The 26,975-nt window shown below is 42.2% G+C and overlaps 2 protein-coding genes across 2 annotated transcripts; one reads left to right on the top strand and one right to left on the bottom strand.

Moving 5' to 3' along the window:
* Positions 1–8,843: 8,843 nt before the first annotated feature.
* LOC123115845 (putative glutaredoxin-C14) lies at positions 8,844–9,517 on the bottom strand. Its single transcript, XM_044536923.1, has one exon. It carries the CDS (start codon positions 9,392–9,394, stop codon positions 9,080–9,082), a length of 315 nt encoding a protein of 104 aa, XP_044392858.1. The 5' UTR covers positions 9,395–9,517; the 3' UTR covers positions 8,844–9,079.
* Positions 9,518–18,478: 8,961 nt separating this feature from the next.
* On the top strand, positions 18,479–20,390 carry LOC123115846 (uncharacterized). Its single transcript, XM_044536924.1, has 2 exons — positions 18,479–18,823; positions 19,313–20,390. Exons 1-2 carry the CDS (start codon positions 18,712–18,714, stop codon positions 20,152–20,154), a joined length of 954 nt encoding a protein of 317 aa, XP_044392859.1. The 5' UTR covers positions 18,479–18,711; the 3' UTR covers positions 20,155–20,390.
* The last annotated feature ends 6,585 nt before the right edge of the window (positions 20,391–26,975 follow it).

The raw sequence follows: 26,975 nt of genomic DNA on the forward strand, positions 1-26,975 counted from the left end.
AACTTAAACTCATTAGCAAACATGCTTCTATGGTTAACACTCAACCAGAACAAGTACTTAAAGCTCAAAATGATTTGCTCAACGAATTAAATAATAAACATGACTTTGCTGTTAGAGTGGCTTCTAGAACGGGTAAAATGACTCAGGAACCTTTGTATCCTAAGGCCACCCTAAGAGAATTGAGCAAGATTCTCAGAGAAATAATGTTGATGCACCTAGTCCTTCTAAAAAGAAGAAAAAGAAAAATGATAGGACTTTGCATGCTTCTAGTGAACATGTGGTAGACACACCTGAGAATCCCAATGATATTTCTATTTCTGATGCTGAAACACAATCTGGTGATGAACATGAACCTAGTGATAATATTAATGATAATGTTCATGTTGATGCTCAACTAGCAATAATGATGTAGAGATTGAACCTGCTATTGATCTTGATAACCCACAATCAAATAATCAACATTATGATAAGAGACACTTTGTTGCTAGGAAGCACGGTAGGGAAAGAGAACCATGGGTTCAGAAACCCATGCCTTTTCCTCCTAAACCATCCAAGAAAAAGTATGATGAGGATTTTGAGCACTTTGCTGAAATGATTAGACCTATCTTTTTGCGTATGCATTTGACTGATATGCTTAAAGTGAATCCTTATGCTAAGTACATGAAAGACATTATTACAAATAAAAGAAAGATACCGGAAGCTGAAATTTCCACCATGCTTGCTAATTATACTTTTAAAGGTGGAATGCCAAAGAAACTAGGAGATCCAGGAGTATCAACTATACCATGCTCCATTAAAAGAAACTATGTTAAAACTACTTTATGTGATCTTGGAGCCGGTGTTAGTATTATGCCTCTCTCTTTATATCGTAGACTAGAATTGAATAAGTTGAAACCTACTGAAATATCTTTGCAAATGGCCGATAAATCAACTGCTATACCTGTCGGTATTTGTGAGGATGTGCCTGTTGTGGTTGCAAACGTTATTATCTTAACGGACTTTGTTATTGTTGATATTCCCAAGGATGATAGTATGTCTATTATCCTTGGTATACCCTTTTTGAATACTGCAGGGGCTGTTATTGATTGCAACAAAGGCAATGTCACTTTTCATGTTAATGGTAATGAGCATACGGTACACTTTCCAAGGAAACAACCTCAAGTTCATAGCATCAATTCTATTGGAAAAATTCCAACTATTATTATTGGAGGTTTTGAATTTCCTCTTCCTATTGTCAAGAAGAAATATGATATTCTTATTATTGGGGATGTGCATATCCCTGTTGAGGTAACTTAGTGTTATTCGAAATTTCTCCGGTTCCATGCTATTCGGAATGAGTTTGTTAAAAAGACTTGATCAAACTTGTTAGTGGATTCCTTTTCATGATCATGAGATGGATGAAGTTAGAAGGCACAACCTTCTATACCTTCTTTTTACTTTCTGTTATTTAGATTAAATAAAGTAAAAATAGTATTTTCTGTCTATTTTCTGAATTATCCATGCAATAAAAATACCCTGAAAATAAAAGTTCTCCAATTGCCCTGCAAATTTAATATGATTTTTTCTGGAATATTTGAGAATATCTGGCACTGAGAACACAACAGGGGGAGCTGGCACCTGGCCACGAGGGTCAGGGGCGCGCCCTACACCCCTGGGCGCGCCCCTGCCTCGTGGGCCCAAGGTGGCCCCCCTCCACTTATTCCTGCACCCATGCTCTTCTTCTTCCTCCCAAAAAAATCACTATCCAGCTCAAGCACGAGTTCTAGCTCATTTTGCTGCCATTTTCGATCTCCTTGCTCAAAGCTCCATTCACCAAACTGCTTTGGGGGATTGTTCTTTGGTATGTGACTCCTCCAATGGTCCAATTAGTTTTTGTTCTAGTGCTTTATTCATTGCAAATTTTTGCTACTAAGGTGACCCTGTTCTTGAGCTTGCATGTCAAATTTATATGGTCCCAATTAGTTCTAATGCATGATATAGTCTCTAGGCACTTGTGGGAGTAGTTGCTATCAATTTTATTGAGTTTGGTTCACTTTTATTTTGAGTTACTAAAAATTTCAGAAATTTTTCAGAGGAATAAATATGTCTAGGAAAATGTACCAAGGTGGTTATTCAAGGAAGCAAGCACCCAGGCTCGCAATACGTGAGCAAGACGATGAACCACCGAGTGAAGTTTACGTGCGGCCTTGTGAATGGCCATTAGAGGAGTTTATGGTCAAAGCAGGCATCAAGGATGAATTTGATGTATATGTGCGTAATGCTAATCTTGAGGACTTCATGCAAGATAAGTGCCCTCAATACTACCATTTAACTGATTCCTTTGTGAGAAGGTTTAAATTTATATCTTCGCGCAATTCTCACAATGTCCTGTTTGATATTTATAATAAATCATATACCATGGACCAAGAAGATTTTACTACTGCTTGTAAACTCCCGCAGTGGGGCAGTGTCAATGAACCTCATAAATCTGAATATAAAGACTTTCTTGCTAGTATCACTGTGGGGGAATCTAGAGAAATAGCACAAGCTACCATAGGGAGCATTCATTTTCCTTCTTTACATTATTTTGCTCTCTTCATAGGTAGATACATCAACGGTAAAGATGAAGCTTGTCACATGTGTGTTCTGGATCTTTGTGTTCTCAAGAGTGATGTATTAGGTGATAAACAATATAACTTGGGGGCAATTATTGCACGTAGGTTGCATAATAATGGTTTAACTGGAGATTTGTTTGGGGGGGGGGGGTTATGCAACCCGTGTGGCTAATTTTCTTGAGATACCCATACATGAAAATGATATGGAGTTGCCTCCTGCTTATTTAGATTATAATGCCATGGTTAGCCATCAGTTTCTTGAGAGGAATGAACATTCCCTCCAGTATTGACTAATCTTTGACAGACGCCGCGCTGTCCATATTACTCTCCCTGCTCCTGCTTTCTTTGACTATCAGGCAAAAAGAAGATATATTATAACCAGGGAGGAGGCGAACGAGTATGAGAGGAGGACGGAGGCAGCTCGCCGCCAGGCTGTAGCTCGTGAGGCAATGGGTGCTGCATCTCATTACGACCCCAGTTATAGCTTCGGATACCCGCCAGGCCATCCATGGGCGTAGACCAACTTAGCCCAAAAGCATAAGCTTGGGAGAGTACGTATTTCTCACCGACATTACATTTATGTTCACACACTCACTCTAGTTGTCGATGCTCATACTTTTTCATTATACTATTGATGCTAGTTTATTTTCTTTTCCTGCTTTCTTCTTGTGTGTTTAAATAACCTTAAGAAAAACAAAAAAAATCAGTTGTAGCTTTTAGCTAGTTTATTTTCCATGCCTGTAGTAGTAGTAATTAAAAAAACCCAAAAAGATTTCTCGTTCTTCTTTTGCTTGTTGGGAGCTTTCCCGTGTAAATAGTTTTATTTCTTTTCTTTTCTTTGGGGGTCGAGAGGAGAAGACCATGATGAAAATGTCGAGTGGCTCTTATATGCATTATTGTTGATTTAACCGAGAGCCCATATTACTTTGTTTTCTCTCTTGAATTGAATGCTTACAGATTCCAGCTTAGTCCAATGCACATGCACTATTATTATTATCCACACCGTTTGGTCGTGCTTAAGAAAGGCAATAATGACTATATATGATGGACTGATTGAGATGAGAGAAGCTGGTATGAACTCGACCTCTCTTGTTTTTATAAATATGATTATTTCATCGTTCCCGATTCAGTCTATTATGAATAAACATGTTTGCAATAACAATTAGAGATTATAGTTGCTTATGCCATGCTTAATTAGCTAGGAGCTTATAATGGTTTACCTTGCGTGCCAACATGCTATTAAAATGGTTGTGATGTGGTATGATAGGGTGGTATCCTCCTTTGAATGATTCGAGTGACTTGACTTGCCACAAGTTCACACATGTAGTTGAAACAAAATCAACATAGCCTTCATGATATTTATGTTCATGGTGGATTATATCCTACTCATGCTTGCACTCGGTGTTGATTAATTTTAATGCATGTTCATGACTGTTGTCGCTCTCTAGTTAGTCGCTTCACAGTCTCTTTCTAGCCTTCACCTGTACTAAGCGGGAATACTGCTTGTGCATCCAAACTCCATAAACCCCAAAGTTATTCCATATGAGTCCACCATACCTTCCTATATACGGTATCTACCTGCCGTTCCAAGTAAATTTGTATGTGCCAAAATCCAAACCTTCAAATGAAATTATGTTTTGTATGCTCGAACAACTCTTGTATCAACTAGGGTTGTTTGTATCTTCCATGTTAGGCGGGTTATTCTCAAGAGGAGTGGACTCTGCTCCTCATTCAAGAGAAAATGGTTGGTCACCGGGATGCCCAGTCCCATGCTTAAATCAAATCAAAATAATTGCAAACAAAACCCCCCAAGATTGTTGTTAGTTGGAGGCACCCATTGTTTCGGGCAAGCCATGGATTGATGCTTGTTGGTGGTGGGCGAGTATAAACTTTACAATTCTATTTGGGAACCGCCTATAGTGTGTGTAGCATGGAAGATATCGAGATCTCTCAGTTGTTATGTTGACAATGAAAGTATAACACTCAAAATGTTATTTATCTCTATTTCAAAATCGAGCTCCAGCACCTCTACAAATCCCTGCTTCCCTCTGCGAAGGGCCTATCTATTTACTTTTATGTTGAGTCATCACCCTCTTATTAAAAAGCACCCGCTGGAGAGCACCGCTGTCATTTGCATGCATTACTATTAGTTTATATTGGGTATGACTATGACTGGATCTCTTTTACCATGAATTACAATGTTTAGTCAGTCCTTGATCTTTAAAGGTGCTCTGCATTTATGTTTTGCGGTCTCAGAAAGGGCTAGCGAGATACCATCTTGTTATATCATATTATGATTGTTTTGAGAAAGTGTTGTCATCCGAGATTTATTATTATTGCTTGCTAGTTGATTATGCCATTGATATGAGTAAACATGAGACCTAAGAGTTATTGTGAATATGGTTAGTTCATAATCTTTGCTGAAAACTTGAATGCTGGCTTTACATATTTGCAACAACAAGAGCAAACAGAGTTTGTAAAAGTTTTTCTTTATCACTTTCAGTTTGTCAACTGAATTGCTTGAGGACAAGCAAAGGTTTAAGCTTGGGGGAGTTGATATGTCTCCATCGTATCTACTTTTCCAAACACTTCCGCCCTTGTTTTGGACTCTAACTTGCATGATTTGAATGAAACTAACCCGGACTGACGCTGTTTTCAGCAGAACTGCCATGGTGTTATTTTTGTGCAGAAATAAAAGTTCTCAGAATGACCTGAAAATCCACGGAGCAACTTTTTAGAATAAATAAAAAATACTGGCGAAAAATCAGCACCAGGGGGCCCACACCCTGTCCACGAGGGTGGGGGGCGCGCCCCCTGCCTCGTGGTCCCCCTGTACCTTCATCGACCTCAACTCCAACTCCATATATTTGCTTTCACGGAGAAAAAAATCAGAGATAAAGTTTCATCACGTTTTACGATACGGAGCCACCGCCAAGCCCTAATCTCTCTCGGGAGGGCTGATCTGGAGTCCGTTCGGGGCACTGGAGAGGGGGATTCATCGCCGTCGTCATCATCAACCATCCTCCATCACCAATTTCATGATGCTCACCGCCGTGCTTGAGTAATTCCATCGTAGGCTTGCTAGACGGTGATGGGTTGGATGAGATTTACCATGTGATCAAGTTAATTTTGTTAGGGGTTGATCCCTAGTATCCGCTATGTTCTGAGATTGATGTTGCTATGACTTTGCTATGCTTAATGCTTGTCACTAGGGCCCGAGTGCCATGATTTCAAATCTGAACCTATTATGTTTTCATGAATATATGTGAGTTCTTGATCCTATCTTGCAAGTCTATAGTCACCTATTATGTGTTATGATCCGACAACCCCGAAGTGACAATAATCGGGATACTTCTCGGTGATGACCATAGTTTGAGGAGTTCATGTATTCACTAAGTGCTAATGCTTTGGTCCGGTACTCTATTAAAAGGAGGCCTTAATATCCTTTAGTTTCTATTAGGACCATGCTGCCACGGCAGGGTAGGACAAAAGATGTCATGCAAGTTCTTTTCCATAAGCACGTATGACTATATTCGGAATACATGCCTACATTATATTGATGAATTGGAGCTAGTTCTGTGTCACCCTATGTTATAACTATTACATGAGGAATCGCATCCGACATAATTATCCATCACTGATCCAATGCCTACGAACTTTTCACATATTGCTCTTTGCTTATTTACTTTACCGTTTCTACTGTTACAATTACTACAAAACTGCTACTGTTACTTTTGCCACTGTTACCATTACTTCCATACTACCTTGCTACTAAATACTTTGCTGCAGATACTAAGTTATCCAGGTGTGGTTGAATTGACAACTCAACTGCTAATACTTGAGAATATTCTTTGGCTCCCCTTGTGTCGAATCAATAAATTTGGGTTGAATACTCTACCCTTGAAAACTGTTGCGATCCCCTATACTTGTGGGTTATCAGTCGTCCGCGTCTGGCTGACCCTGGATCCGACTGCTGACACGCCTGCCTGCCGTGACCAGATCCGAAATGCCACCGAAGGCGACAAGCTCCTCCATAGTCCTCTCCCGAGGCGTCTGGTCCCTGCTCCGACGCCCTTCCCTAATAGCCGGTGACGAGGAGTAAGGCGCGGTCGAGCAGGTATCCTCAGCCGAAGTAATGGGAGAAGGAGACCATGGAGCCACCTGCTCAACAGTTTCATCCCCCCCAAGCCGTCGATGCGGTGTGGAGACGACGTCGGAGAAGAAGATTTGTGGGCCTCTTCCCCGCGCTCCTGGCCGTGCCGCCCAGGACCGCCCCGTGGTGAGAGGACGACACGGGCCTCCAGGCCGCGCCCCTCCCCCACAGGACTAGGAACCGCCGTGGGTGGGCTGGGGCTGCGGGCCTCCTGCCCCCCCCCCACACACACACCAACGGTGTAGCACTACTTGACGGATTGTGTGGCCCGGAGTCGACCCTCGGAGACGTATGCGAACCAACAGCAGGGGCATCACTGGCGGTAACTAGAGTTCCTCTAGATCATCTGCCTCAACTCGGTTACTCCATAACCAACTAGGTCCAGACCGCGCTCCAAAAGAACCAAACCGAAGTGAGTTCATTGGTGTCGTGGAAGAAGGCGCCTCCTTGGCGGATGTATCTGCCGTACCATGCGACTCCGGCCCCTTAGGAAGCTCCCGTGGTGTGCTCTGAGGCCCCTTGTCCTGATTCTCGGGTGCACCATCACCCTCAGTCGTATCCATGTCCTGAATCTCATCTCCCTCCTGAGGTATCAGTGTATCCTCAATCTCAAGCTCAAGCACATATGTGACCCCGGAACGTGTCCACTTGACCACATCCGGTACGAACTCCACACTGGCTACACTGACCAATAACCTCGCTGCTCCGTGTGCCCGAGTAAAAGGCATGTCAACTTGTTCCGTCTTACCGTTGATAGAACCCAAACTCCAAGCTACCAAGAAGTGATTAATGTATTTGCATGGTGCAACAGAGAAGCGAACCCAGACCTTCTCTAAAGGTGTACCCTTGGGGTCCTTCTCCTTCTACTCATCAAAGGCCAAGACAATATTTGTACTCTGTACTTTGCACATGCCATACTTAAGGGTATGCAACTGATCCTCCTTAGTGGGAAAATCAACCTTGTAAGTCTGGGCCTCCAACTTCACAAGGTCCCACTGGTGGTTGCCTGTTACTAAGTCCTGCAACTGTCGAACAATATGTGCCTCTGTCAAAACCCCATTGGTAACCTTGACAACAGCAGGGAAAGAGCTCTCTTGCACATGCGTCACAGGTATCACATCAGGTGATTCAAAAAACATAAGCTCCTGACAGCAAACTCTATAGATATTGACCACCGGCTTGGGGCCATAAAGCAGCGGAGACTCACCGTGAGGGTTTTCTGCGCAGTAGAGAAGTATGCTAAAGTTTCGAGGAGTATTCTGCTGAGAAGATTGCATGTCGAAGTTGACCCTGACTAATAATCCTGAACTGAAACAATTTATAATACATAATTTCCAGATACTCCTCGCAAACCAAATTTTCACATGTGATTTTTCACATGAGAGTGAAAAGTATGAGAGCTCACGTGCTATATAGTGTTCGATCTTATATGCAAAGAGACTTGTTCCACTTTCCAGTTCTATAACATGTCTTTGGGGCATTCTAGATACTTTTCAAACTTTAATTGCACACATCCTTTCTAATACTTAGATTGGATAGATTATGATAAAAAAAACACATGAGTTGATTTAATAACCTTGGAAGATGTTTTCCTAACATTATATCACCAAATAAATTAGCAGCAAAACTTATCTACATGTTCAGTTAATTATTCATACCATCTCCATCTGGTTTGGTTGTGGAGTGGTAATAGGATATGTGTTTGAGTCATGTAATCGTGTTACACATCGGTTGGGTCTTGAGCATCTATTTTTCCTTTTTTTTTTGACAGTTTTGAATACTTGATACATTTTTAATAAAGATGATATGTACACTACAATGATACAGAGGCCGTGGGTCACTCCGTTTTCGAAAAAAGAACTTTTTTTGTTAACGTATCATGTGCGGATATATAAATCCACCAAGCAAAGAAACAAAGTAGCACTGTAATACATGTCATAGCAAACAGGTAGCCCAACCTATACTTCACCAAAATATACGGTTAGAATGAAAACGTTTACATGTAACATGCACATGTTTTTTGCGCATGTAACATGCACATATATTAATTTAACAAGGTCATGGAAAAAGGGCGAGTGAATGAATAGGCACACATCTAGATATAACAAAAACTTAAGAAGAATATTATTACAGCAACCACGCACATCACTCGCTACTTAACTACCAGCGAGATCAAACCTTGTGACTGTCAAGGTAGGAGAGAAAAAACCTTCCTTGACACACACTAGGTCACTTGGATTATTCTAGGAAAATGTGCAACTCACACGTTACTCGTCAACCATCTTATCTCTCCGAGTTGTACAAGAGTTAGGTCGTCTCTTGAACTATCTCTCTATAGCCAGAGAGCACCGGCATTCTTGAGCATGGGGACTAGCTCGCCACCGAGGTGTAGAGACATGATCCTGTTGGTGCCACCAACAAGCTTCCCGCCGATGAAGACGACCGGCACCGACGGCCCCCTGCCGAGCATCTTGAGGAGAGCTCTCTCCATCTCCTTGCCCCTAGGGTCCTGGTCGAGCTCGTGCACCAGCGCATTCACCCCAAGCTGGTCACGAAACAGACGCTCCACTGTGTGGCACATGCAACAGGGACTCAGGGTGAACACCACCACGGCACGCTCAGATGCTAGCTTCATTACACGGTCCATCTTGTGATGTAACCTCGCAGCGGTCGAGCTCCGCGGGCAAAGTGATGGAAGGAGGCTTGGAAGGGTGTTGGTCAGCTCGTGAAGTCGTGAGTGGCTTGTAGCTGCTATACTGAGCTTGTGTGCAAGGAGACTTGGGATGGTTTGGCAGCATGGAGCTTAGCTTCGTTTTATAGTGTTTCCAACATGCCAGATTGCCAACACGTGTCACAACTATCTTTAACAGTGTAATTTAGAAGGAATCTATATATGTGATGTCACGTATAGCAAGTGACCTTTGACTTCCATCGACTAGAATATAATTAATTGCAAAATTCATACGATTGCTAGACGGTTTTGGGTCCAAACTTCAACAAGCAGTGGCCTGCCCACTTGTATTGAGTGGTCGGTATGGATGGATCGAGATCAATTTGGATAATATATGCATCTTTTATTCAATAGGTCCCAAAGCATATATATATCGGAATATTTTGATGGGTTGACCTCGCGAGGGAACCTGATACATTCGCCTATGGGCAAGGTCGACCTCGATCACACATGCATGCATGGATTTGGCCGGTTAAGCTTGCCTAAAGATTTAAGGTACTCCCTCCGTCTTATAATATAATATCATTTTGCAAACTGTTTTAGCTTGCAAAACGATTTTATATTATGGGACAGAGGGAGTACTACATAAAATCTTGTAAAAACAGGGTCTGGACTCGTAATGTTGGTAAGAGTTAGTCTTCTTCTACTTGCAAATTTTGGTTTCAGCATGGATTGCCACCAGTACATATATGCTCATTGCACACAGTTCAAAGCCCGTATCGCACAGTCAATCACACACAATTTAGTAAGCTTGTGGGATTGGGCTATTATCCCACACATTAGTAACAAAGAAACGTGTGTTTTGTTCGCGAGAATCGCACACACGAAAAAGGCAGGATCATTTATTTTGTACGGATTCAATCCACACGATTTGTAATCAGTGAACGTGTGCGTCGGTAGCGTCCATCGCACATGATGTGAAAGGCATAACCGTGCGTGATGTATGGTTTGATCACACAAATTTTGTCACTGCAGAACAGGTGCATTCGTTGGTTCATCTCACATGCTGATCATGTCACAATTGTGTCTGTTGTATGTGTATATTGCACACAGCTTCTTGTTCAAAACCATGTGCAGTGTTATTACCAGGACACCATGTTTATTTTTCCATAAATTAATCCCTGCAATATTTTTCTCCAGAATTTAAATTTGAACACAGGCGCACAATATATTTCATATCCATCAAACATACCCAACGTAACATATGTTCAACCACCATTGCTTAATTGGCATCACAATAACAACATACTCCCTTCGTCTCATAATATAAGAACGTTTTTGACACTACACTAATGTCAAAAACGTTCTTATATTATGGAACGGAGGGAGTATGAAATAGTACCAGAATATACAAGCATCAAAATAAGTACCACAGTAGCACTTCACATTTAATATCTAAAACCTTCCGAAAGCAACATCATAGATGGTGAATAGACATGTGGAGCTTATTCATGTAGTTGCAGCAACAGTTGGAGCGGAGTCTCATATCGCGAACATAACTCAAAAATCTAAATGAATGGACCTTTGGGTCAGCAACTCAACAGTACGAATGTATGATGTGGACGTACGTAAACTGAACTATGATATGTTGTGGTTAGTAACCCAATCTTGATATAAGGAAATAGGTTGTTTAATACTGCATGCATGTTGCTGCATCTCGGCCATCAAGCTTGCTAAAAAACATCACATGTTAGTACTCTGACATGGTGTGCTTGCTCTTTAAAAAAACACAACTCTAATACCACATGGTAGGTAAAAGGGTATCACCAATTGACTGATGTCGGATGATGTTGCGCCTATGCACCAAACGAACTCATGGGTTGTTGTTGACTACGCAGGGGCATGATCACGAAAGTCGAATACCTGCAAGCAATCAAAGAGAAATATGTTTTTCTATCAAGATATAAGAAATATAGATAAAGTATACATGAAAGTTTGTGTTCCGTAAGTGGTCTTGGCCTGGTCATCGATCAATACTACAAACCTGTCCAACACTGACCGGCCTGGAGCCACCTTTCAATGGTGAGATTCATCATTGATGGGTCAGCTGCAACCAGTCGGCAGTAATTATGGAGGGGCGGAGGGGAAATTTGGTTCACCATGTAACTGTGGGCGTGCGACATCCACCCTAAGTTAGTTTCCTCCCACTAATACGTAATCTAAAAACTGCTTATTCTATTATGTTGTGTTTTGATTATTTTTTTGGCGATTGGTGTTTTGATTTTACATGTGCCTAGCTAAAATGTGAGGTGGCACGACACCTAAGAATGATCATGGATGAAATTATGAAGTGTTATATTTTATATTTTGTCCATGCCTACATGTGTTATTATGGGGGCCTCAAAGTCCAGAAATCTCTTGTCAAAGCACCATGTTCCTTCCATGCTTGTTGCCATCTCCATGCTTGCTCATGCTCCAATGCTTGTCTCTCTGGTCCATGCTAGGTCCTTAATTCCATAATAATACAAACCTATTTGATTTAGGTTGTGTCATATTCTCATGAGCTCTAGCGGAAGTTACCAGAAACGAAAGTACCTAATTTTAAATTGATATGTGCAAGCTTTCGAGATGTTTCTATTAACTCGGCAGGTGGAGTTGTGGAAGTTGTGTGTGCAACCATAGTAGGGACATCCTCATCATTCGTGTGCGGCGACGACCCTCATTTAACAAAGTTGATTTCTTTGAACCGTATGCATGGAATCGTGCACAGTTGCCCTTAACTAAGTGTGTGCTTTGAGTTCTCCATCGCACACAGGTGGATCTTGGGTGCATATTTTACTTTTCCAACTATGTGAGATGACGCATCACACGCAGTTTCTCGCTAATGTGTACGAGTGTGTGGGTGTGGGTGGTGGGTGGGGAGCGGTAGTACATATCTGAACTAGTGTGGAAAAAATATGTCAAATATTTTGGTGGCAATGTCATGCAATAGATGCATATCTTATTATGCAGATTATGTTTCCTTGTTGAGAACTAGCTGTAGGCGGTTATAAATTGACACTCCTGTATAATCAATGGATGTGTGCTAGATTGAAGGAAACAATGCACAATTAAAGAAACGTTTATTTTAGCATCATCTTCATTAATCTGAGGCAACACTTATAGCATCTTCGAATCAAACATGCCTAGATTAGGCTACTGCAAGTGCATACATCTATTAACACTCTTTATTAGTCCATGGTAGATACTTAGGAGAAACAGTCCCAATACATTTCCTTTTATGTATGGTATCTTAGGGAGCTCCCATTTTATTGGGTTCCAAACCTGACTTTCCATTTTAACATTGTGGCCTATTTGCGGCATCAACTAACCCAATTAATTGTTTTTATGCACACAAGAAAGATTTTTTAAAAAAAATAACAATAATCATAGAAAGGGTCCGAATATGTTTTCAACAAAATCATAGCATCATATATTTTGGGCTACATGAATCAATCAATGAGCATAAATTAAGTGTATAATGTGTCGAACAATGCTGAAAACTTAGCAAGGCATCAGTAGTGCATGGGTACAATTACCTGAGATATTTTTTCTACTAAGATAATATACTGAAGTTTTTATTGAAAGATCAAATAAAGACAATAATTCTACATATTCTCAGAAAGACAAAACTATTCTATCCACTAGCTATGCTTCAAAACAATAGGGCAAATGTTATATTTCGACTTATGAGATTACGTAAATGTGAGCCAGAATAGGACCAACATCCAAACATGCAAAAGTACTAAACCATTTGAATAACTAAGGTGTTGTCAATTTGATTCAAACCTTCTATTTCTTCAAAATTGTAGGTAATACCTATGAAAAAGGTGTCTGGAGTGGAATCTATGACAAGGCAAGAATATATTGCATACTTGGGAAGATATTAGCTGATATATATGTTCCTCGAATGAAATTGTGACACACAAACACACATAATGGGAATATTATATTAACATCATGAAGCAACTAATAATTAATGTAGGAATAATGGTGGAGTTTCTCGTGGTTGGAATATGTTGTATATTGCAGGCAATGCCTTATATATGCATTTTCTATTCTTAGAATTAGTGATTTAAAAGGCATCTAAGGTAAAATTGTATATTTAGTATGTAGCTACCAGTGCAAACATATATTGAAATTTTGAAATGATATTTTAGTAGGCACCATCTGTATTGTAAGTGGCATATAGGCCGGAATAGGGAGGGTTGCCTCTCAAATATAACTCTCTCATCAGAGTCTAGCTTCCTAGGTATATACTGAACTAGTGAATATCCTTAAGATGAATTTAAGTATACATAGCGTTATGATCATAATCCACTCGTGGTAACTACTAAAATTAACCAAAGGAATGTGGTTATTACCATTGCTTTGGAGATGTGTGGGGGGTGGAGCTACTGGTGACAACATCAATGCAGTGTGTGATCCATGCTGGCACGAGTTTCCACTAACATTTCATCCTAGCAGTCGACAGTCGAGTGGAAAGGTGGACACTACGGAGGCACCTGTCGGCTCTATGGACTGAGATGTTGGCAGAGTTTGAGGGCAGGGGAGTGGAGTGCCCCCATTGAGTATTGAGGGCCGTGGAGTGGAGAAGAGCATGATGGAGGTGGGGTGGCCCAAAAAGGGAAGAGGAGATGGGCATGAGGTGGCTGCAGAGACGAGTATAAGGGTTATGGAGATGAGTGGAAGGGATGGCGGTGAAAGCAAGCCAAAGAAATTAAAGTAACGGAAAAAGGGGGTAGACGCAAATGAGGTGGTAGCAGAGAGCATTATCCTCGTGCCATGGAAGATGGGCGAGTGAGGTAGAGAGTTGAAGAAAAGGAGGGCGATTATTTGTATTGTTACACGAGATAAGTGCTGCATTCCGAGTAACATAATATATCCCTCTGTGAGTGTCTCCCCCTCTCCCGATTACAACTCGTCATCGGAATTTAGCCTATGCTGCAAGGCTAACTCCAATCTAAGGTGAACCTTTGGAGAGGACTTGTACTAAGATTGACCACACATCCATGTAGGTGAGTGAAAGCATAAGTTTATCTTCCTTTTAGCACCCAATATAGACTACAACCAGATTAGTGCTTTGCATCGTTATTTCCATTGTTGGGTTTATATATTTGTTGTTATTTGTTTGTGGGCCTTTTCTTTATGATGTTGGTAGGGGTGACCGCAGTGTGAGATTTAGCTATCAGAAGCATAGACATGGTCGAAAAGTCGACGCTTTCACATGCAGACAATTGTCACCAGTTTTGGTCTAGTAAACGTGACTAGTTTCGCCCAACACAGTCTATTTTCAAATGATATTGCTATACTTCGCATGTTTTACTTTGTTGCACGCCTTATCCTGATTCTTTGGTCTATGGCATCTTCTCAGCAAACTGGTACGTGTGACACACACCAGCGGCAAGACGGCAACACACCTATTTTTTGACACATTGCTTTTGCGTTTCCTCCCACCCTCGAGTTGCAACTCAACAATACAATTAAATTGGACTGATAATGCCCCCAATGAAGGTAAAAAATGATGTTTTGTCAATGACACTCAGGCCCACGTCAAGCTGCCAACCCGGGGGCGAAGAGCTTCTTATTTAGAGGGATCTCGAAAACTGAAGGTATGTGCACGGTTATATGCGAACATCTTCTCAGCAGTAGAATCATTCACAGTCCTTGTTGACACACTGTGCAAGTTTTTTTTGGATATAGAGAATCATTCAACCATTGCATCAAGGTGATAAAAACCATAACGAGTGCGGAGCCGATCTTTGCATATTTAGATGCCCACAATCCAACTCATCCAAAATACACAGCACAATAATAACATGACATCGCCGCATCTAAAATATTTAATACCGGCGTTTGCATATTTAGGATCATGTTGCAAGATGCTTGACTTTTGCACGAAGAATGCAAGAACTGGCTCGAAGCGAAGGAGATCAACGAGCACAACATAAGACTAAATTGATTCGTTTGTCTAACTTCATTCTATGTATGAATTGCCGAATTTAATTTTGGCATGTGCTAAATTATGGTTTATTTTGCCATGTCGAATTGTTGAATTTGAAATGAATTGTGCCATATGATTGACAGGCATGGCTTCGCATGAATATGACGGTTGTGTTTGTCCAAGACCAAGAGAACACTTAAGGGGCCAGCTGATGCTCGCCGCGGACGCGTCTGGACGTCTAGGGAAGCGGATTTGCCCATTAGCATGAGAATTACCACTGATGCTATATACTAGCTACAGCCGCAAAGATTTATTAGTACTAGAAGGGTTGTGCGTGCTTTGCTACGCCGTTGGTGTTGTTGGCTTTCTTAAAAAAATACTCTATTTCAAAATATAAGGTGTATTACTTTTTTTAAAAGGCAAACCTTTTAAGTTTGATCAAATTTGTATAGAAACATATCAAAATCCATAGTATCAAATCGGTGTATTTAGATTCATCATGAAATGAATTTCTATACCTTTTTGTTTAATATTGTGGATGTCGATATTTTTTCCTTTGAACTTGGTCATAGTTAAAGAAATTTAACTTTTTAAATAACTAATACCCCTTATATTTTGGAACTGATGGGATATATAGTTTGGCAGGTGGGAGATATGATAGAGTATGTTTTATTTTTATTTATAATGCTTTGATTTGGTGGGATTTTCGTGATGTGATTATGTGTTATCTGCTAACCAACCTATATGTATGTGCAGATATTTCTGCGTCGATGGTTATAGTATATTGGTGCTACAATATCATATGGTGGCGCTTCTTTTTTCTAGGTAGTGGGAGGGTGCATGGGATTGATATATTTTTATATGCCGGTTGCTGCTGATTGATTTGAAAAATTGTTGGTCCGATCAAAATCGTAAACCAAAACCAAAATTGAATATCTCAACTGAATGAACGAACTTTAAAATTAGGGAACATAGTGAATTAAAAGAATTGAATGAGAGATCCTAAGAAATTGTTGACCCGGTCAAAGTCGAATGACACGATTCTAAATTGAGTATCTCAATTAATTGTGAGACTTGAAAATAAAAAGACATAGCGTACAGTATAAAAGAATGGCGACTGATAGGCGCTGGTGCACCGGCCCAAATTTGGGCCGGTCGCACCAGGAGCGTTCGATTAAATAACTATTAGCCGAACGATTGTCTTCTTTCCTCCCCACACGTCTTCTTTCAGAAAAAAAATCCTCATTGCGCCGCCATTAAGGAGCGACGCACCCGGCCTCGAAGCACCGCTCGCGTGATTCTCGCCTGTCGCTGCCCTCGTCGCTGGTCGCCGTCGCCGTCCTCGTCGCCGGTTGCTACCGGCCGTCGTCGTCGTTGTTGGTCGCCGTCGCCGGCTTCGTGCATGTAGCATCTTGCGCCCGCGGTTGCAGCTCCCCATGACGACGGACGCAGCTCTGATGGCAGCCGGCCATCCTCGTCGCCGGTTGCATCACCGTCGGGCCATGGTCACCACCGTCGTAGGATGGCCGCCACTGGTTGCAGCAAATCAGTCGCCGGTGGGTAGCTTTCCCGGTGCCGGTTGCAACAAAAATCGCAGCACAAAAATCATGTAGCAATTGAGAACGCTGATAGTAGCAGAATTCAAAACATTGGCAGCGAAAAAGAGTGGTGGAATTTTCACCAACAAAGACATGGTAGCAATTTTTTTTGTCGGTTCCAGCAAAACCAGAAGATGGTGGTAGCAAAAATTGGTACACATACACTAAACAAAAAATATGGTAGCAAAATTTTGGATTGGTTCCAACAAAAATCGAAGACGGTGGAAGCAAAAAATTGATACACTGGTTCCAGCAAAAAGAAACAAACGTGGAAGCAAAATAGGATTGGTTGGTTCCAACCAAAAAAGAGACGATGGCAGCAAAATTTGAGGCTGCTTCCAGCAAAATCCGAAGATGGTGGAAGCAAAAAATTGGTACACTGGTTCCAGCAAAAAAGAGACAAATGTGGTAGCAAAAAGGGATTGGTTGGGTCCCGAAAAAAAAAGACGATGGCAACAAAATTTCAGGCTGCTTCTAGCAAAATGGTAAAACGCCAGATCTTCATCACTTGTCGCCGGGGTTCGAATGTCCCCAACGCCGGCCGCCGCCGGTCTCCGACACTTGTCACCATCGCGCCAGCATCATATCGATGGGCGCGTTGGTTTGCATCACTTGTTCCCGGTGAGGAGAAAGGGGGTGGGGGCAGCCACGGCCACCGCGGGATAGAAAAGAGAAAAAAGTGGCCGGTGGCCATGGCGGCCGGCGTAGCTTGTCGCCGGTGAGATACGGCGAGCATCTACAGAGAAGAAGAGGGGGGAGAGCGGAGCTTGCGGTGCAGAGGAGATGTTCGCGAGCAGAAGAATGAGTGGATCTCGTTCACCCGTGAAGAGATAAGGTAAAAAGACTAGGCGGCCGTTCGGTGATGGACCCACGTGTAGACGAACGAGTTGCGGAGTGCGCGCTGTGACCGGCCGAAACTCGGCCCGTCGACCGCACGTAAGAGCATGGTTAATAGTATAGCCAGCTGCTGCCTATAAGCCAGTGTCAATGTCATCTACAACTCATCTTATAGCCAACATGTACAATAGTATACCAAGAGAGTGTACTACTTTTTTATTTTGTGGCCCACCTTTCATTCTCACAAAGTGCCTAGGAGCACGTGCTAGAGCTGGCTCTTCACGAAGAACCCACTTACTTTCTCTCTCCTCTTCTATTTCCTCCAACTAAGCAGAAATATGCTAGTTTATTTCTTATAGCCCGCTGACTCAGCTCTATTATACTTGCTTTAAATGTTTCCCTAAAAAAATTGAATAAGAAAGCATTGAGAAATTGTTGACTCGGTCAAAATCGGGTTACCTAATTTTAATTAGAGACCTCAATTTAATATGGGATTTTAAAAACTAGGGAGTTTTGTGCTGTAGGGATTATACCGGAGAAAATGTGTCAGCGACGAGAAGTACCCTGTCGGCTACGATGCAGGATACCGATATGGTACGGCCAGTGCTTTTCCAAGAACTGATTCCGACCAGCTCACCAAGCTGGTTTCTGAGGAACCGGTGCCGAGTCGCCTCAGCTTCAGAATAGCATCCACACAGCTCCTCTCACCACGCTTCAGAGTAGCATCCACACGGCTCCTCTCATCACTTATCTGTTGGAGGAGAATCATGTCCAACTTGTTTTGCTTCTTCTACTTTTGACGGCCACATCACCATCGTCGACCTGGACCTGGCCTAGCTTATCAAATATATGCGGCGCGGTGAGGCCACGATCCAATGAAGGTGCAATCTTTGCTTTTCCTTCAACATTCTCACCCAGCAAAAGTTGAGAGGAAGAGATGCCGCGTCACAGTTGGTTCCTGTATGATGTTGCGGGAATCTGCTGCAAGTAAGAAAATATTTCCTTCTACTTCTTCATTTTTCAGATGCATGACGCATGTACACACACTGCGGCGCCGGTGCGCGCAGCGAAGGATATAGATTCTAGGATAGAGATAAGCTTGTCCTTTGCATATCTGCCTTGATAGTTGTCACCTGGAATGAAAATGGGAATAATCACAATGAGAGAGAAAAAGGCATAGTGCTCTGTAGAGCAATCTCCAGACTCCAGAGCTCAAGAATTTTGCGATTCTTCGTCACTTCTTTGGCTCCTCGCCTTCCCAAGGGGTATTCTTGCTTGGCCCCTGCAAGTAGAATGCACAACTAGCTCTTCAGATCAAATCTTTGCTGCGACTACCCGCCATGATATTCTGAATCTACTAATTCCTCAACTCGGATCTTAAGGCCACTGGACGTGCACTATTTCAGCAGTACTTTGTTAATCTTACTGTTTTTTAAGATGTTTATATCACACGACTGAATTAACAGTTTAACACAGCTACAGCACAACCCTCCTCCCGCGACCCTTGCCTGCCGCCGCCACCCACCCTCTCCCTCTCCCGCGCGGTGCCTATGATGGGAACGAGCACGGTGGCCAGGGCGGAGTTCCCTGTTCAGGCGGCGGCAGCGGCGGCCACCTCCATAGCCGGAGGGTCAGCTGGGATTGGTCTCCGGCGTGCTCTCAGGCGATGGTTGCTGGCGGCGGTCGTGGATCTGATGCTCGTTCAGATCCATCGCGAAGTGGCCCTTGGCCGGCCGGCAGCACATAGAAGGGTTGGTGAGGGGCGGCTGGAGGTCATCCTCGACCGGAGTTCCGGCGGCTGCGTGCGTCTTCACAGCGCGGCTTCGCATGGATCCCATCAACTACGGAGTTGGGTGGTACCATTGTCGGTGAAAATCATGTCGACTTCGGTCATGGCGAACGATGATGGCATCGCTTTGATGCCGTTTTCTTGTCCAGACATCGTTGTTGTAGTCTGTGTTACCTCACTCGGGCTGCTACGGGAAAACTCTAGAGTTGGTTCTCTCCGATCAGTTGATGTCGACGTCTTTGATGTTGTTTTCCCTCCTTGGGGCATCGTTTTAGAGCGGGTGCTGGCTGAAGTGGCCAAGAGGTGGAGCTATGTTGGATCTACTGCTTCGACGACAGCAAGTTTTAGCCCGTGGCGCAATGGAGTCTTGGCGATAGATAAGCGCAGTGTGGTGGAGCTGTCATGCATCGTGGTGGCGTCGACTACAGTTGGGCCCGGCAAGGTCAATATGTTGATCCCTTCTAAAGATGGGACGAAGGAAGATGGCGGCGACGGCGGATTTCGAGTGTGTGCATGCTATGTGTGTTGAGGGTTTGCTATACTGATTGCTGCTTTCGGTCCGCTATGGGGCGGCTTTGCAAGGCCATCGGCTTAGATGGTGTGTGGTGATGCAAGGTCAGGGCACATTATCAAATTTATGGGTGTAGCGACAAAGGCCGCTAGAAAGGTGTCTTTGAATTGATCAATGTATTTATTTTGTTTGTTGAATAATATACTTCCTCCATTTTTTATGCAAGGCCACCATCAAAATTACAATTTGCAGCTATAGAAGGCCATTAACACAAATCGATGTAAAATTGATGAGCTTTGCCTCGTACTAGCAACCGAAGACATTACCTCATGCATGCATGTGGGAGTGAGAAGATTGATTTGCATGCACCGTATTAATCAACCAACGAGAAGTGAGAGAGTTGTCTTGTTATGCGTTGGAGAGAAAATACACAAACACGTCAAGCAAGAAGAAAAGACTAGTTTGTAACATTGGTTTAAGTAGCCGTTAATTTTTACCTTAGTACTCCCTCCTTTCCGGTTTATAGGGTTTATCTCAAAATTTTAGTTTTTCCATTTTGTAATGCTCAATTTGGTTGTTTTCCATCACATGTTCAGATTCCAAGATGCATTAAATTGTTGCATGCAAGTATTAAGAGAAAATTAACCTATGCATGTACTTTATGCATGCATGCATTGCAATTAATGCATTGATAAACATAATTTTTTGAGGGAAATAAGAGCATTAATTAGGTGCTTTTGCAAAACTACAAAAAGTATTCCACCACTCACCATCTATCTTGATTGGTGAGATTTTTGAATTGAGCGCTATAAACTGGAACGGAAGGAGTACCTGTAATATGATTTTGTGGCCTTGTATAAAAAATTGAAGGGAGTAATAAAGATGGTTATGTACATTATTGAATGTAGAGGAGGGGTTTCAAGAAAAATTCAAAAGAAAAACACACCGCTACAGCTACATATGGGCTAACGCCTCACGCACCTAAGAGGATCTTAGACCATTTTCAATTGGACCCAAACACATTTCCATTTGCTCAGGTGGACAAGCCAGACAATGATTGATAAAAAAATACTTCTTTAGTCAGACCCTTAAATCAACTTCTTTTGTCTTGGGTTTCTGAAACCCCTTGACCTCAGCGCATATGAGAGGAGGATTTTGTTACAAATAATCTTGAGTTGTATTCAGTTAAGAGTCTAATAGTAAGTAGTAGAAATCCAAGTATTGGTAGGAGCTGGCATGCACGCCGGTGTCCTAGTCGATACAGAGGAAAAATCTACGTAGTAGCTGTGTCCTAGTTTGATTAGGAGTTTGTGCACGACTAGGTTTAGAGATGGATTCTGTATAGGTTAGGTATGTGCAGGTCGATGGCTACTCGGTGGCTGCTCTACATATATATATATGCACCAACCCGTGAGATTCGCATCACCGACGCGAGAAAAAGAGGAAAAAGAGAGGCACGATACGTGCCTTTGACAAAAGTTATCGTGTGCGTGTTTCTGTCGTGATTTGATGTGATTGATCCTGTGGGCCGAAATCCCAACAGTTGATATCAGAGCTAGGTCGATTTGAAGCCGCGCTTGCCTCGGGGTGGCGATCTGCTAGTGCCTCGGGGCGGGCGATATGGTCGCTGAGTGGTGCAGCGATGAGGAAGAGCGGTCGATATGGTTGCTGGGTGCTGCAGCGATGAGGAGGATCGGGAGATTGTCGTTTTGGCGGAGCGACATGAAGGGAGGCGACAGGCTGTCGTCGGCAACATGATGGAAGAAGATTGTTGACGGGAGCGGTGGTGCCGAGGTGCGGTGCCGGAAAGTCGTCAAGATCGTCATCCGGGAGTTAGAGTCAAGGAGTCGTGCGGGTTAGCACGGTCGGTCGGTTGGTCGGTCAGTCGTCGTGTCCAAGTGATTGTCTCTGTGAGAAGGTATTGAAGATGAAGCGCATCCAGGTCGTCTATGTGTCTCGCGAGAGGATCAAGTTTAACTATGTGGGGGCGGTAAACCAGTGAAGGTGAGTCTCTTCGATGAGGTCATGTCTCTACATGAGGCTGGAGTGCATGGTGTAGTGCACAGGGTGGTGTGATCCACAAGGAGTCGACATGTATCTTGCTAGGGTGGATGATGAAGTCCACCGGCCGGGGTATTCCACAGGATACTAGCGAGGTTGGGTAGTCCAAGGTATATTTGAAGTGGTCTGCAAAGTTCTCCAAGTTAAAATTAGGGAGAGATTGTTATGATCAATGAAGCCTGTCAATTTAACTTGTCGTGGTGCGAGGTGGATGAGTCGACAAGGGAAAATCATCGTCGGGTCAAGTTCGAAGAAGCATGGAAGACAATTATCAAGATTAGGGAGAGAATGTTAGAAATAATCTTGAGTTGTATTCAGTTAAGAGTCTAATAGTAAGTAGTAGAAATCCAAGTATTGGTAGGAGCTGGCTTGCGCGCCGGTGTCCTAGTCGATACGGAGGAAAAATCTACGTAGTAGCCGTGTCCTAGTTTGATTAGGAGTTTGTACACGACTAGGTTTAGAGATGGATTTTGTATAGGTTAGGTATGTGCAGGTCGGTGGCTACTCGGTGGCTGCTCTACATATATATGCACCAGCCCATGAGATTTGTAACACCGGTGCGAGAAAAAAAGGAAAAAAGAGGCATGACACGCTTTGGCAAAAGTTATCGTGTGCGCACCTCTGTCGTGATTTGATATGATCGGTCCTGTGGGCCGAAATCCCAATAGATTTAGCCTGCCCTGACCCATCTGGGCCCCACAAAACTCCATCCTCATAGCACCTCGGACCCCAAATCATAGATCACTCTGTCCTCTCAGCCCCACTTTGATATGTCTGTCCCTGTCCTCTCGGCTTCGGACCGGTCCCACACCAGCATGTTCGGTTTCAACTCCAAATCAAGGTTGAAGGCGGCCCCCATCGCAGAAGTCGAGCTCCGCACCTCCGATGAAGAGTTGGCCATCCCCATGGCCCTCCACCGGTCGTAGATGGAAATATAGGGAGCCTCATCAAGCTTTGTGCTCTCCCCGATGGCCCTGTGTGGCGAGTCTATCTTCGCCTGCCCGCGACGGCTTGTCGAGCTTTGCACCCCCTCCCCTTTGGCCCTGTGGGGCTTATATAGCTCCCGGTCAACCCGTTGACCTGGTAGTGGGAGCTGATTATGAGCCCTTTGAGCCCGCCGCAACGCCTCGAGCCAAAGGCTTGTGCATCTCGTCGCGCCAAGAATGTGAACTGGGCCAGATCCAGATATTCTGTGTCAATTGCCGAGTCCTCCGAGTCAAAAGAGGAGCGGTTGTTCCAGGTTGTCCTATGCCAACCCTTGACATGCAAGTAGGTGAAACGCATGCCATCAACGCCAGATGACTGCCATGGCATTGAGGGGGGCATCGAGGCATCGGAATGGCTCGTGGCCAAACAAGCCACCACTATCGCCAATATCCAACGCCTCGTCGTGGAGCAGGCCTGCTGCTGGCAATTATGACCCCTACATCATCTTCACGATGTACTACCGCCGCCCTGAAGATGAAAGGGAAAGAGCAACGCCAAGCGGTGATGCATTTCACTTTTTATATGATTTAGCATGATCTACTAGTTGCAGTATGAATTACTACTTGTAGTACTATGTGCTAACTACAGACTATACCATATATGAACTTCCCCTATGCTATATATGAACTATGCTATGTCCTGTCCTATGTTGATTTTATGGAATGTCGTATGTGTGATCTACATGCATATGAATTTGCATGGATTTAGGGGTGGGCAAATGGGTGCCGACCCCCTCTGTCCGCAAATAAACTGTGGGCCATATTTGCTCAGCTTGATTGGAGATACCTTCATGCCATTATTAAAAGTGGGAGATCTAGCATTTTTATTAATGCATAAGAATAACTATCATGAGTGCTCTTAATCGCCACAAAAAAAACTCAGTCATGTTTAATTAACAGTTTATATGATGCTAACACACATATCCTCTTCATTTCAAAGGATTTTCATTACAATTCTGGACATAAGTAGGCATTTCGTGTATCTCATTCACTTTAACATTGTTACAAACTAATCAGTTTATTAGAGAAGGGCCATAACTAGTGAGTGGGCTGCACCATTCGGAAAATCTCTTGTCTTTTTCTTAGTCGAATATCTTTTGTGTCACATGGTAGATAGATGTACCCGTTGCGATAAGCCCATGAAGGAAAATTGTGCCCAGATGGTAGTCAAGCAACGGGAATCCTAATCCAGGGGGAGGGGGTCTATGTCTCGCTTTATGCGAGAGAGAGAAGACTGTGTTGCCTACATGAAGTTGTTACTCCGCCGACCCAGTAAACAAGTGTTGTTGTCACGCTGATGTCCACACGTGCTTTTTGGCCTTTTTATATATTATTAAAATATAATAAATACATATATTATGCAAAAGTAAATTCGTAATTTAAAAAAAAATTGTCATCGCACATTTTAAAATAAGATTATGTAGTGTTACGCGGCATTTTTGAAAATGTTATTCATTTTAAAAAGTGGTCATGTAATTCAAATGTAATGTTCTACCATTTTAAAAGAATGAACGTTACATTTCAAAATGTTCACACGTCCCCAAAAGATGTTTGTGACATTTAGAAAATATTTATACAATACAGAAAAAAGTTCATAAAGATTTAAGAATTGTTTAGTATCATAGAAAAGTAACATGTATTTAAAGATATATTAATCATAAATTTAAAAATGTTAAATGTATACATAAGAATGTACAATGCGTATTGAAAAAGTAGGCATAAAATTATATATTTGAAAATTTTCTAATCATGTATTTGAAATATGTTAAATGTGTAAAAAGATCAAAGAAACTGGCGAAAAACAATGAAAAACCCGATAATAACCCGTTGAAAACAGACACAGAAAACCGAAAAGAGAAAAGGAAAAATATGTATAGAAACACAAAAAAAGAAAGAGAACAATAAACAATAAAAACTATAAATAAAAACAGTATAAAAAGTAAAATAAAAAAATACTAAACAAAAGCTTAATAAACTGATGTAAATAGTTAGGAAAATATATAAAAAGGAAAAGAAAAGGACTAGTCTAGCACGAACGCGTTGGGAACCTGATTCATGGAGCAGCGCAATGCGCAGAGGCTTAGAGGGACTCCCACGATCCATGGGTACCGCATCACATAGCTTTTCTTTAACATAGTACAGACGCAAGCGCTTGTATATACGTGCACACACTTACCCCTATAAACACAAACACGCTCACCTTACCTTTATGAGCACCTTCGAGAGATTGATTCGGCATTCTATTTTGATATTTTACAAAGTAACCGTAGGCGCCTCGTAGTTGATAAAAACGTCTCCTTTCACTGAATGTGTGTCGCTGGAATTTCTGAAATAAATTCAGAATAAATGCGAGCACGAGGATTTGAACCCTAACAGGCTGGAATATCACTGTCCTCCTAACTATCCAATCTGGTTGGTTCGCGCGCGTCACATAGCTAGCAAACCTGTACCCTCTCAAGAGTGACATGGCCATCCCAACAGCTTTTTCTGTGTTTTTCCATCGACTTTAATCATTTTCTATTTTGTTTTTTAAGGTTTTCTTTGTCTTTTCTATTTTTGGTTTCTATTTCATTTGTGAATTGTTTTTCAACTCCCAAAACATTTTTCTAAATTCTGAAAAAAATATTTGGATTCACAAACATTTTTATATTCAAGATTGTTTTAAAATTCATGAACAATTTTTTAAAATCATGAACGAGTTTTGAATTCACAATTTTTAATACTCATAAACATTTTTGAAATTCATGAATGTTTTTTAATTCATGCATACTTTTTGAATGCACAGATAGTATTTGAATTCGTGAATATTCTAAAATTAGGATCTATGTGTATATATATTTTTAGTTTTCATACATTATTTAGAATTAAGAAAGTATTGTTAATATAGAACCATTGAAATACAAAACTAAACGAAAATACATTCATTAGCCTGTAACAAGCCTAGTTAATGGTAATGGAATAGAGTAGCCCTAAGCGTTGGATTCAACCCTAGTTAAACGGTAATGTAATAGAGTAGCCCTAAGCATTGCATTCATTATGTTTAATTCAAATGAATTACTATGAAATAGAGGGAAATTCAAAGCCTCGTGTTTAATAAGGGCTAAAACCCAAAATAATTTTCTCAATGAATCAAAAATACCCTATTAAACACTAGGATTTTTGTATGAGCTTGTATTAACCATTTGGACTCACTTAAAAAATTACGGTTTAAAAACATATATTTCACGAATTTCAAAATTAAATCATAATGTATTTGAATTGATATTATATCTTTAGAAATAAAAATATAATTCTAAAAGTCCTGAAACTTTTTGTGTAGACTTTGACAGGTCCAGGGGCCCTACACTTCCATTTTTAGAAGATTTGTCTCTCTTTTGAATCTTGAATTAATTCAAATCATTTTCAAATAAATTGAAGTTAAAAATAAAGAGAGAGAGAGAGAGAGAGAGAGAGAGAGACTTACTAGCCCAGTTGGCCCAGCTCAACCCACTAGGGTAGGGTCATCTTCCTCCTCTCAGTAGAAGGACAAGAGTGTGTGCTCTTCGCGTAGACATCGCTCCAACACCACCTCCTGCTTGCATCCAAAGCCCGCCAGTGGAGGGATAAGGTCACCACTACCCGGATCGAATACCTCTCCCTGGTCAGTTTACGTTCCTCCACCGCTCTCTCTCTCTCTCTCACGATTTGGTCGCGAGAAGCCTTTGCCGTCGATTAGCATTTGCGCATCCATCATACACCCTTCGCCCAGCCGACGTGTCTTCGAGCACTGCACCAACACCCTTTTCCTCCATG

The sequence above is a fragment of the Triticum aestivum genome, chromosome 5B, assembly GCF_018294505.1.
Source record: "Triticum aestivum cultivar Chinese Spring chromosome 5B, IWGSC CS RefSeq v2.1, whole genome shotgun sequence".
In the NCBI taxonomy this organism is placed as follows: domain Eukaryota; kingdom Viridiplantae; phylum Streptophyta; class Magnoliopsida; order Poales; family Poaceae; genus Triticum; species Triticum aestivum.

What these genes read in the sequence shown, in the direction of transcription:
- LOC123115845 (XM_044536923.1), bottom strand. Translation starts at nt 9,394, where the DNA reads ATGGACCGTGTAATGAAGCTAGCATCTGAGCGTGCCGTGGTGGTGTTC.
- LOC123115846 (XM_044536924.1), top strand. Translation starts at nt 18,712, where the DNA reads ATGAAGGTGCAATCTTTGCTTTTCCTTCAACATTCTCACCCAGCAAAA. An exon ending in GTTGCGGGAATCTGCTGCAA is followed by an intron (nt 18,824 to 19,312) that starts GTAAGAAAATAT and finishes AGTTTAACACAG; the next exon opens with CTACAGCACAACCCTCCTCC.